This window comes from Erinaceus europaeus, chromosome 17 (assembly GCF_950295315.1).
Source record: "Erinaceus europaeus chromosome 17, mEriEur2.1, whole genome shotgun sequence".
Taxonomy (NCBI): domain Eukaryota; kingdom Metazoa; phylum Chordata; class Mammalia; order Eulipotyphla; family Erinaceidae; genus Erinaceus; species Erinaceus europaeus.
The window spans coordinates 81,522,127-81,535,220 of NC_080178.1; the positions used below are offsets into that span (position 1 = coordinate 81,522,127).

The following is a 13,094-nucleotide window of genomic DNA, read 5'->3' on the forward strand; positions in this document are numbered from 1 at the left end:
TCATGGCCCTGCTTTCACACTGACATTGAAGGTTTAGGTGTTGAGATGAGTGGCTCTCTGCTTTTAATCAGTTACAGTGAACTTCTTGCTGAGGGCCACAGAGGCTTGAGGCTAGAGTCATAAGGGTAAAAGATTTGACAAGCCTAGCATCACCACTGGTACTGTTCACAGAGTTATCTTGATTTTGGTCCCTTCTGTGTCTTAACTTCCTATTCCCCCCATTTTTGTTGCCCTTGTTGTTGTTATTATTGTTATTGTTGGCTAGGACAGAGAGAAATCAAGAGAGGAGGGGAAGACAGAGGGGCAGGGAAAGATAGACACCTGCAGACCTGTTTCACCGCTTGTGAAGAGACCCCCGTCCCTGCTTTAGATGGGGAGCTGCGGGCTTGAACCAGTATCTTTGAGCTGGTCCTTGCGCTTTGCACCATGTGCTCATATCCCACTACACTACCGCCCGGCCCCCTTGACTTCCTATTTCTAAGTTGAAACATCTATTCTTATTCTTGAACTGCCTCACCTTGTCAGCACCAAATGGCTGCCTCAGCACAATCCTGTGGTCTGTCCCATGTTAATTCTTCTTCATATTTCAGAGGAAAAGAAGTGAGAAAGTCAGAGTCAGATGATGTAAGCACAGTGACTTGAGACAGTTCTGTTAGTCAGCAAACTTGTGTTAATGTCTTTTTAGGGACTGAGCTCAGCCTGGTTAAAGTGACTGAGCAGAAGGTATAAGGGCAGTATCTCCTTACGTACTTAAGGAGACTGAATGCAACTTTCAGAAGTGAACAAGATGAAAACATCTTGCTGTACAGAAATGTCACAGAGGTGAACTAAGGCATAAAGAAACGAGTGACTTCAAGCTATAGAAACCCTCAGGCCAGTATTGGAAATTAAATGTGGGAATTTTCATTTTTAGATTTATGTTATGCACATGAAACAAATGTTTTGTAAAGATTCAAAACAGTGCTGAAGCTAGCAATTTAAAAAAAACAATTTGAAGTTTGAGTCAGTGAAATTTTGAAGATGATGACATCTAATTGATAACTTCCTTACTCTTTAACTTGTAGATAATCTCCCTTTTAAAAGTGCTCATTAGAGTAGTGATTATGCAGAGAAAAAGTCTGGGATGAATATAGGATAAGATTGTGCTCTTTGTTCAGCAAGTTAAGACAAGCTGGTCTGTAAGCAATTATTATCTTCATCCAAATTCTTAGCCCTAATGTTTTGGCTTCATCGGCCCAGCACGTATGCCTTCTCAAACAATTGGATGGATTTAAAACACTTAGGAGATGTTTGTACTTACATCTTAACATAACATCAGTTCAACAGGAAAAAAGGAAAAAATATAAGATTTGGCATTAGGATCTATTTTGGAAAAGAAAATCAAATCAAATTAAACAAAAAGCCCACAACAATGATTAAATCCCTGCATATGAATGAACATTCTTTATTCAGCCGTTGTATAATGTTCTTGGTGCTTTAGTTAAAATTCAGGAGTGTCTCCCCCCCCCCCCTTACTCTTTAATCACTTTAACATTTCTGGAAGAAATTATCAGAGGGTTGACATGCTTGTTGTTACGATTATTAACATTTTTTTTTAACTTGGATGGTACATTCTAAGGAAATCTCTTTTTGCCTTTTTGTTTTATTTCTGACTATTCTAGACAATAATGACATAATTTTCTATATTCTAAGGAAACCATTCAGATGCCTATCTAGATGAGCCGTTGATTTAAATGAGTGAGCTTTTAAATTATGAATCTGTATAAATGTAAATGATACGAAGAATGTGGCTTTGGATAAGACTGATTATTGAATATTTTGGTTAAAAGCATACTCTTTTAAGACTGAAAATAAACATGGCATGAAATTTTTAACTTAATTTAATTTTTTTGCTTCCAGGGTTATTGCTGGGGCTGGGTGCCAGCACTATGAATCCACTGCTCCTGGTAGGGATTTTTTTCATTTTATTGGATAGGAAAGACAGAAATTGAGAGGGGAGGGGGTGTAGAGAGAGGGAGAGAAAGACAGACACCTGCAGACCTGCTTCCCTGCTTGTGAAGCTTGTCCCCCCCCCCTCCGTGGGGAACCAGTGGCTAGAACTCAGATCCCAGCACTTTGAACTATGTGCACTTAACCAAGTGTGCCGCTGCCTAGCCTCCTTGACTTAATTTTTTCTAATGGGCTAGGTTTCTGGTCATATCTTATGTTTAGTTAACTAACAATGATCTAAATAGGCACTGGGTAGCGGCACACCAGGCTAAGCACACAACATGACCATGAGCAAGGACCTGGGTTCAAGGCCTCTCTCCCCACCTCCAGGGAGGATGCAGTGAAGTAGGTCTGCAGGTGTCTTTCTGTCTCCTCCTCCACCTTCCTTTCTCCTCTCAATTTCTCTCTGTCTTATCTAATAAAAAACACCAGTGTTCCCCAATAAAGAAATAAATTATTAAAAAAAAAAAAAACACCAGTGCATTCGCAGTACCACTACCGAGTTCCATTGATAACTCTGGTAGCTAAAACCAAACTTTCCCTAAATAAATATTCATACTGTTGTGTTAATTTGAATAATTACTATAATCCACTATCATTTATTTTAGGTGCTAATTATTTTAGGTTCTGGTTCCTCATGCATGTGTGATTTCATTGCTCCTGGGCCAACCTGTTCTTTAAAAAGATTTTTAGGGACTGGGTGGTGGCACACCTGATTAAAGTATTACCATGGTAGTATAGCAAATTACCATGAACAAAGACCCAGGTTGAAGCCCACAGCCTCCACCTACGGGGGGAGTGTTGCAGCAGGACTGCAGGTATCTATCCCTCTGTCTCTCCCTCTCTGTCTCCTCCTCCCTCTCAATTTCTCTTTGTTCTATCAAATAAAGTTCAAAAACATATTTTAAAAGATTTCCTTCCTGTACACATACACAGCCCACACACATACTCAACATAGTTGAACCCCACAATCTGGAACTTCCCCAGAAGTCAGGCTTGGCTTCCATACATGGCAAGGTATGTGCTCTGCCAGGTGAGCTATCTTCTGTCCCCTTAAGTAGTTTTCTGGTGAGTAGCTGCCATTCTCCAGATGTTGAAGCACATGTACTTTCAAGGGATACACGTTCTGGGAAGGAAACTGCTCACCAAGAAGAGCTCTCACTTTACCAGGCACAGCAACCCTGCCTTGACCCTCAGTACCATGAAGGAAGCTTCACGAGTGGTGGAGCAGTACTGTGGCATTGCTCCTCTGTTTCTCCTTTCCTCTTTCTCGTTACCTGATACTGAAAGAAAAAAAAAAAAATCCTTTGGAAGTGGTGGAATCAGGCAGGTGAAAAAAAATGCACATTCTAGCACAGTCAAAGTGAACAATACTGATGAAGAGATATTCTGGGGGATATGAACTGCATCTTCAGTGAAAAGAGAGGAAGTGATTCATTCTGTCTATTGGAAGAGGTACTTATAAAATATGGATTTAGAACATTCAGGTATCCTAAATTCTAATCTTATAAATAATCAGCTCTTCCTCCCCCCCCATAATTAAACCTTGTTCCCTCCTGCAATCAAAGACGTAATCTCAATAAAATTTCACTGAATTCTTCCTATCAGTAGACATGAAAGTAGAAAGAGGAGACATGAGATGCAGTAACCAGGGCATCCAACATAGCAGAAGTTACTCTCCAAAGGGTTGGTTATGTTTCTGGACCAGGAAATAGAAAGGAAAGAAGATGTGTTTCTGACCTAGTCGTGGAACGCTGAGATAGTTACATCTTTGTTTTCTCAGTGGTGAAGGTCAGGTTATCTACAGTAACTAGAAGCTTTGAAAACAAGCTGTCTTTTGAAAATAGTTGCTATGCCAATGCTTTTAGTTTTTTGAAACTTAAACTTTTTTAAAAAAATATTTATTTATTCCCTTTTGTTGCCCTTGTTTTATTGTTGCAGTTACTATTATTGTTACTGATGTCATCGTTGTTGGATAGGACAGAGAGAAATGGAGAGAGGAGGGGAAGACAGAGAGGAGGAGAGAAAGACAGACACCTGCAGACCTGCTTCACCGCCTGTGAAGTGGCTCCCCTGCAGGTGGGGAGCCGGGGGCTTGAGCCGGGATCCTTATGCTGATCCTTGCGTTTAGCACCACCTGCACTTAACCCGCTGCGCTACTGCCCAACTCCAGCCCTTGTTTTTTTATTGCTGTAGTTATTATTGTTGTTACTGATGTTGTTGGACAGTACAGAGAAATGGAGAGAGGAACGGAAGAGAAAGACACCTGCAGACCTGCTCCACCACCTGTGAAGTGACTCCCCTGCAGGTGGGGAGCCGGGGGCTCGAACTGGGATCCTTATGCCGGTCCTTGCGCTTTGCGTCACATGCGCTTAACCCACTGCGCTACCTCCCAGCTCCCTAAACTTAAAATTTTTCTTGTCTGTCACAAAGCTTATTGCTGGGGCTTGGTGCTGGCACTATGAATCTACCACTCCTGGTGTCCATTTCCCCCTTTTTCTTTCTAGTTTATTTTTATTTGACAAGAAGACATAGAGAAATTGAGAGGGAAGGGGAGGTAAAGACAGAGAGAGAAAGATAGGCACCTGCAGCCCTGCTTCACCTCTGGTGAAGTGCCCCCCAGCATCCTTGAGCATGGTGACATGTGGGTCTAGCCAAGTGTGCCACCACCTGGCCCCTGTTCTTAGATAGTGAGGCTCTCAACTATTAGAATAAGTAAAAGGATTGCTTAACACTACTCACTATTGGGAAGATATTTGTACTCATTGTTGTCAATTTCTTTAGCATCTTACAGTTTGGTTTTATTCTGTCAGTCAACTTCAGTTCTTTTTATAAGAGATTCTTTTTCCTTGACATTGTCTAAAGCTGAATTGAAAGCTGACTGAGGGACTAGATTCTCAGGAGGAAGGAACTAAGGACAGAAGGGAGAGCTCGTCATCCTAAAAGAAAAGAGAACAAAGAAGAGGGGGTGTAAGATAACGAGGGCCGAGCGTTGGCTCCCCTGCTTAGGCGCACACGCACTATCGTGCACAGGGACCCAGCTTCAAGCCCCTGACCCCCAACTTCAGGGGGAAGCTTCATGAGTATTGAAGTAGGGGTGCAGGTGTCTGTCTGTCTCTCCCACCCCTCTACCTCCCCCTCTCCCCTCAATTTCTGTATCTATCCAATTAAAAAAAAATAGATGTAAATCTGTCAAGAACTTGACCTCCCAGAAGCTTGAGGGAACTGCCTTCTGTCTTCAGTGTGCTGACCATGTCATCGAGCATGACAAATAACAAGATAGTGTAGGTGGCACGATGTCACCCCACTTTGCTGATGTTACATTTTCAAGGTTGTAATTATGAATATACGATGTTCATGCAAATAATCTCACAACTTACTATCTGAACACACATTCCTTAAGCATATATCATTTTGTCGAGTTTTTTTTTGTTACCAGGGTTATCAGTGGGTATCAGTGCCTGCGTGACTCCACCACCCCTGGAGAGTAGTTTATTCCTTTCCTTCCCTTTAGGTCGAGGGTGAGAGGCAGAGAGACATAGGGAGAGAGAGACACATAGAGAAACTCCACTTCTGCAGGTGCTCCCATGGGTGGCCTAGGTCCTCACACAGGGTGACGTGTGCTCTCTGCTGCGTGAGTCATCTGCTGGGCTCCTGAACATTGTTATTTCTGTATTGTTATTTGAATTCACTAAGCATATAGATTTGGCCATCTTTAAACTAAACCTCTGCCCCTCAACTCCAGTCTATAATTTAGAGTTTTTCAGGGACGAGTGATCACACACGTTACTAGAGGTTTTCGTTGAGTCTTCTTCAGTTATAGATATGCCTTATCTTTAGAGATTCTGGTGTCAAGACTGAAGTCACTGGGACAAAGATTGATAGCTAATGTTTCAAATTAAAAAATTAATTAGGTCAAACAGAAAATCGGATCTGAACATTGAATTTGTCTACTGAAGGCCATGATAGCCTCCCCCACCTGTAGTTCCTGTTAGACTAATGCCAACCAAATCACAGAGACAAGGGTTCAAAAGTGCTGATACCATCTGAAAATAAATAATGACTTTGCACTTGAGACAAAGCCCTGAACAACACTGCAGAGCAGAACAAAACAAACCCGGGTCAGATTGCACAGCTTTGTAAGCTGATTGTAGAAAAGGAACCTTGCCTTTATGCATGGTGACTTTCATAACTTTGGGAAGGGGATACTGAAAGGCATTTCATGGTGCTCAGGGAAGGAAATAAATTCTGCTGTGATAAAGGGGATGAATGAAGAAATTCAGTACAGTCACTCCTTAAATAGTTTAACAAGCTAATGACTTATTTGTGATTTTATTAAAATTCCAATTATAACACCTAAGAAAATGATAATCACTGAAATGCAAATGATGTTTACCATCTTGACAAAATGAATGTGTACCTTATATGATTGTTAAGGTCTTTATTAATAACTCTGCATCTAATTACCTGGAATAGTAGATTTCCCTCTTAAAGTCTATAGATATAAATAAAATATTTCTCTTATTCCAATAGAAAAATTTCTGTAAAAATATTAAAATTTTTTTTTAATATTTATTTATTCCTTTTTGTTGCCCTTGTTGGTTTTATTGTTGTAGCTATTGTTGTAGTTATTACTGATGTTGTCGCTGTTGGACAGGACAGAGAGAAATGGAGAGAGGAGGGGAAGACAGGGGGGAGAGAAAGACAGACACCTGCAGACCTGCTTCACCACCTGTGAAGCGACTCCCCTGCATGTGGGGAGCGGGGTGGGGCTCGAACCAGGATCCTTATGCCGGTCCTTGCGCTTTGCGCCACCTGCGCTTAACCCGCTGCGCTACCGCCCGACTCCCTGTAAAAATATTTTTTAAGTTGTCACCAGAGTGCTGGTGTCTGGTGTCTGCAGAACAAATCCACCACTCTTGGTGGCCTTTTTTTTCTTTGGTTGATAGAAACAGAAAAAATTGAGAGGGAGGGGGAAGATAGATAGATAGAGAGAGAGAGAGAGAACTCCCCCCATCTTATTGCCTCTTTTCTCTATTTCTGTCCAATAAATAATAACTTTTAAAAAAAAAATTGAGAGAGGGGCCGGATGGTGGTGCACCTGGTTGAGGCATGTTACAACGCACAAGGACCCAGGTAGGAGCCCGCAGTCCCCACCTGCAGGGGGAGCTTCACCAGTGGTGAAGCAGAGCTGCAGGCGTCTCTCTGTCTCTCACCCTCTCTATCTCCCCCTTCCCTCTCAATTTCTGACTGTCTCTATCCAATAAATAAATACAGATAATTAAAAAAAATTTTAAATGATAGAGTGCGCGCGCACGCGCACACGCAAGAGAGAAAGAGAGAGAGAGAGAGAGGAAGCAAGAGAGAGTGAGTGAGTGAGAGAGAGCAAGAAAGAGAGGGGGGGGTGCGAGCTGCAGTACTGTTGCATGAAGCTTCCCCTCTGCAGCTGGGGACCGGGGGTTTGAACCTGGGCACTTATGAATGGTGATTTGTATACTCTACTGGGTGTGCTACGACTCAGCCCTCAAACAGGAAAATTTCAAGTTCTGAGGGGAAAATGTCTACTGTCTTTGTATATATTTATGCCAGAGGGCTGGGAAGACAGCATAATGGTTATGCAAAAAGAATCTCATGTCTGAGACAGAAAGGTCCCAGGTTTAATCCCCAGCACTATTATAAGCCAGAGCTCTGGGGGAAAAAGTGACCATATATATAATTTCCGATAGCTTTTTATTGTCAGTCAACACAGTAACAGAAGAAACTGTTCATTAGAAGGATTGTTTGAGAAAAACATGCAAATCAGGAAGTTATTTACTGACAGATGTGATATTCTCTTTCTCCTCTTCATTGTCACTAGAGTTATTTGCTGGGACTTGGTGCCAGCACTGTAAATCTACCACTCCCAGTGGCCATTTTTCTTTTCTTTCTATTTTATTTGATAGGATAGAGAGAAATTGAAAGGGGAGGGGGAAATAGAGAAGGGGAGAGAGGAAAATAGATACCTGCAGGCCTGCTTCATCACTCATCGCTTGTGAAGTGTCTTGAACCCAAATCCTTTTGCATGTAGCGTGCTCTAAGCACGTGCATCATTGCCTGGTTCCCAGACAAGGTGTTTTACAACCAGATCTGTATGTTGATCAACATTGCTTGCTTTCTTTTTTTAAAAATTTTTATATTTATTTATTTTCCCTTTTGTTGCCCTTGTTGTTTTGTTGTTGTAGTTATTATTGTTGTTGTTATTGATGTCGTCATTGTTAGGATAGAGAGAAATGGAGAGAGGAGGGGAAGATAGAGAGGGGGGAGAGAAAGACAGACACCTGAAGACCTGCTTCACCGCTCGTGAAGCAATCCCCCTGCTATGAACCTCTCCTTCCCCAAATTCATTATACACAAATAAGTAATGCTGGAAGTTCCCCCTTTGAATATCTCTGGAAGACTGTACGAGAAGCAACAATCATCACCCTACAAAAGAAGGAACTAAGTAAAAAATTTCCTTCTAGGACAAAGTAAAGATTCTAGAATCAGTTTAGTTCAGTAGATAGCCTATGAGATAATTTAGCTGGTCTGGGACTGGGCCAAGTCTCTGTGTTTCTGACAAGCCTCTTAGAGGAGTCTGAAGGACTACCAGATTTAGGCGCTTCTTACCTAGTTCACACTACTACGCCTTACTGACTGATGACTTTGTAGCATCCCTAGAAATGCCAACTCCATTTGCCTTTTGGGGGCTTGGACAGGAGTAGCCAGGTCATCATCCCTTGGTATTCCTGATGGCTACTTCTTAGGCACACTGGGCTTCTGGAGACTACAGATCTGAGTTTTATGTCAAAAGTGGTCCAAGGTCTAGAGTTTAAAGGAAAACTTTCTGTGGTCCAGGAGGTGGCGCAATGGATAAAGCACTGGACTCTCAAGCATGAGGTCCTGAGTTTGATCCCTGGCAGCACATGTACCAGAATGATATCTGCTTCTTCCTCTGTCCTATTTTTCTCATAAATAAATAAATAAATAAATAAATAAATAAATAAATAAATAAATAAAGTCTTAAAAAAGGGGGGGGGCTGGTCGGTAGCGCAGTGGGTTGAGTGCGCGTGGTGCAAAGTGCAAGGACGGGGTTAAGGAACCTGGTCGGAGCTGCCGGCTCCCCACCTGCAGGGGAGTTGCTTCACAGGTGGTGAAGCAGGTCTGCAGGTGTCTGTCTTTCTCCCCCTCTCTCTCTGTCTTCCCCTCCTCTCTCCATTTCTCTCTGTCCTATCCAACAACCACCACAACAATAATAATAACAACCACGATGGACAACAAGGGCAACAAAAGGGGAAAAAAATTGGCCTCCAGGAGCAGTAGATTCGTAGTGCAGGCACTGAACCCCAGCAATAACCCTGGAGGCAAAAAAGAAAAGAAACTTCCATGGTACTTTAAAAATGTGATTCTACTCAAATCTAGAGAGAGTAGAATAGACAATGAGATCAAATAGTATTCTTCTTATGTTTTTTTTTTTTCATTTTAAACAAGAAGTTTATTTAAACAACAAGACGCTTGACTTGAAGGGAAAACTATCTAGGATTCATTTCTTTTAGAGTAATTTACCCCTACTTAAAGACAGATTGCCCTACATGTAACAGCTACGTACAAAAAAGTTATAAAATTGTCCTTAGTTTTACAATGATAAATGAAAAACATTAAGATTCTCCAATCAAACAAGGTATGCAAGAATTTTTATGTTGTTCTTTTTGTTAAACATTGAGAGCAAAATAACTTACTGGAATATAAAGATAAGAGCTGAATGAGCATGCCACTAATGGAGAAAGGGGGTATTTTCACAGAACCAATATTTTCCCCATCCCATCTCCATTTGATGTCAATCAAAACATACCATTGGCCATTGAGTTAAAAAAATGCAATATGCTTGTGCACATACACCAGTTACTTTATGTACAATAAAGGAATGGGGAAGGGGAAAATGAAAGAATAGAGAAAAACTAGACTGTAGTAGTCAGGATGTGGTGGAACCAAATTGCGGTTTTCTAATTGAGAATGTCTTCTTGGTCTGGAGGAACAGAGCTCTGGAGTAAAGAAGCAGGCTCCCTTTTTAGGAGACACCTCCTGTCTGCTGCTGGAACACATCAATTGTATCTTTACCCTCCATTTCCAACTGTGCAGGTGTATCTGTTTCATTGACTGGCTGCCCGTCAAATCGGAATCTGATCTGCCTCATTGACAATCCCTGTCGTTCACAATAGGCTTTCATTAGTTTACTAAGTGGTGTCTGCCTCTTAATCTTAAACTGCACCACCGAACCATCCTGACCCGCCACCTTCAGATTAATATGGTCGTTGTTCTCAGTCTTGACTCCTTCCTTGGGCTTTTCGTCGGCCATGGCGAACGCCGGGGTCTCCTCACTTGCCGCTTCACAAAAGAGGTACCAGGTCCGCACCAAACCAGCACACAAGCGGCACCAGGAGCGGCCTCTTCTTATGTTTTTAACTTCAGTATCACATTATTAATTTATAAAATTGTTGTCATGGATGTGCTTTTTTTTTTTTTTTTTTTTTTTTTTGTCTCCAGGGTTATCGCTGGGGCTTGGTGCCTGCACCATTAATCCACTGCTCCTGGAGGCTATTTTTCCCCTTTTGTTGTCCTTGTTGTTTTATCCTTGTTGTAGTTATTGTTATTGTTGATGCCGTCATTGTTGAATAGGATAGAGAGAAATGGAGAGAGGAGGGGAAGACAAAGAAGGGGAAAGAAAGACAGACACCTGCAGACCTATTTCACTGCCTCTGAAGCGACCCCCCTGAAGGTGGGGAGCCGGGGGCTCGAACTGGGATCCTTAAGCCGGTCTGCCTGCGCTTAACCTACTGTGCTACCGCCTGACCCCTGGGGGTGCATTTCTACATAATTGTTAGTACCTTCCACCAATACACCATCCTGTTCCACCATGGAGACTTCTATCCCGGGTGGGGTACACAGCATAGTGGTTATGTAAAGAGACTCTCATGCCTGAGGCTCCAGAGTCCCGGGTTCAGTCCTCGGCACCACCATAAGCCAGAGCTGAACAGTGCTCTGGTTAAAAACAAACGAACAAATAATAATAATTAAGAGGCTCGTATGCTCACATTCCCTTTGCTGCTCCCCCTCCTCCTTCTGAGGCCCTGGGTCCACTGTCCTGCCTTCTCTGTGGCCCATGAGCTTTGATGGTTGTCTTCCAACCTTTCACTTTGAACCTATGTCTCTAAATAGTGCTCGTCCAGTTTTTGGATTACTACTTAATAATGATTTTTATTAGGGGGGCTGGGTGGTAGCGCATCTGGTTGAGCTCACATATTACAGTGTGCAAGGACCCAGGTTTGAGTCCCCCGTCTCCACCTGCAGGGGGAAAGCTTCACAAATGGTGAAACAGGGCTGCAGGTGTCTCTATCTCCCCTTCTCTCAATTTCTCTATGTCTCTTTCCAACAATAAATAAATAAAAATATTTAGCATGTGTGGTATGAATGCTCTGGATCTCTCTTTCTTCTTCTAGCGTTTTCCCTTCTTCTGTAGCCAGTCAACAGCGTCAGGTTGAGCCTGATGTAAAGTTTCGAGACCTCCTTTGAATCTGGAGAGGTGGCAGTCATTGACTATGTGGGTCATAGTCTGTCTGGAGCCGCAGGGGCAGTTCGGGTCGTCTCTGGCTCCCCAGCGATGGAACATAGCGGCGCACCGGCCATGGCCTGTTCGATAGCGATTGAGGAAGGCCCGATCATAACGTGCTAGGTCACAAAGCCGGGTTGACGCTTGCAGGGGTCTGTGATGAGGTGTTTGTGCTTTACCTCAGCTGATTGCCAGCTCTGTTTCCAAGAGACTGGAACAGAGAAGTTCAGTGTAGGCATAGGGGACCAGATTGGGTGACGAGACGTCAAGCGTTGGACAGGGTGGGTGAAGATATCCGCGTATATTGGCAGGTCCGGTCAAGCGTAGACGTGGGAAATGAACTTAGATGATGCCGCATCCCGACGAATATCTGGCGGGGCGATGCTGCTAAGAACTGGCAGCCACGGAACCGGGGTGGAACGGATGGTTCCAGAAATGATCCTCATGGAGGAATATAATTTGGAATCGACCAAGTGGACATGGGGGCTACGGAACCATCCTGGGGCACAGTATTCTGCAGTGGAATAGCATAATGCCAGAGATGATGATCGTAGTGTGGAAGCGCTCGCGCCCCATGAGGAGCTGGCCAGTCTAGCAATGATGTTATTCCTCGCGCCCACCTTTGCTGCAGTTTTTATGAGATGTTTGTGAAATGACAGAGTGCGATCGAGAGTAACGCCAAGATAGACTGGCTGGGCTTCATGCCGGATTCTCGTACCGCCAAGCTGCACATTAAGCTCACGCGAGGCCGAGGCATGGTGTAGATGGAAAACAGATGATACCGTTTTTGCAGTGCTAGGGATTAGTCGCCATTTTTTACAGTAATCAGATATCAGAGACATGTCTTTCGTGAGTGTTTCCTCGAGGATGTCGAACTTGGATGCCTGAGTTGCACAGCAGATGTCATTGGTGTAGATGAACTTCCTTGAAGAAGTGTCTGGGAGGTCATTGATGTAAATATTAAATAGCGTAGGAGCCAGAACAGAGCCCTGGGGGAGGCCACTTGAGACAGGTCTCCATCTGCTAGACTTGTCACCCAGATGCACCCAGAATCTTCTGTTTTGGAGAAGAAACGATATAGTGTTGGCCACCCATAGAGGCAGGCATCTTGAGATCTTGACTAGGAGACCACGGTGCCAGACCGTGTCGTAGGCTGCTGTGAGATCAACAAAGACAGCACCCATCTTTAAATTCTTCTGGAATTCATTTTCAATGTAAGTTGAGAGGGCCAGGGCTTGTTCGCAGGTAGATCTTCCTGGGCGGAAACCAGCTTGGGCGGGTGATAGGAATTTCTCTGTAAGATGAGAAATACGTGACAGAAGCAGCCTCTCAAGGAGTTTGTAACACACGGAGAGGAGAGAAATTGGTCTATAGCTGGCGGCCAGTGTTGGGTCTTTCTTTGGTTTCAAAACCGCTATAATCTTCGCGCGATGCCAAACTTTGGGCATAGACTCAGATTCCAAGATGTGGGACAGGAATGAAG

General features: G+C 43.3%; 2 protein-coding genes across 4 annotated transcripts in view; one reads left to right on the plus strand and one right to left on the minus strand.

Moving 5' to 3' along the window:
• The window catches only part of DENND2B (DENN domain containing 2B), a 221,588-nt gene that overhangs the window by 12,472 nt on the left and 196,022 nt on the right, over positions 1–13,094 (plus strand). The gene's annotated exons all lie outside the window — the stretch shown is intronic.
• Positions 9,677–10,466, minus strand: LOC132533933 (small ubiquitin-related modifier 2-like). Its single transcript, XM_060177201.1, has one exon. It carries the CDS (start codon positions 10,358–10,360, stop codon positions 10,073–10,075), a length of 288 nt encoding a protein of 95 aa, XP_060033184.1. The 5' UTR covers positions 10,361–10,466; the 3' UTR covers positions 9,677–10,072.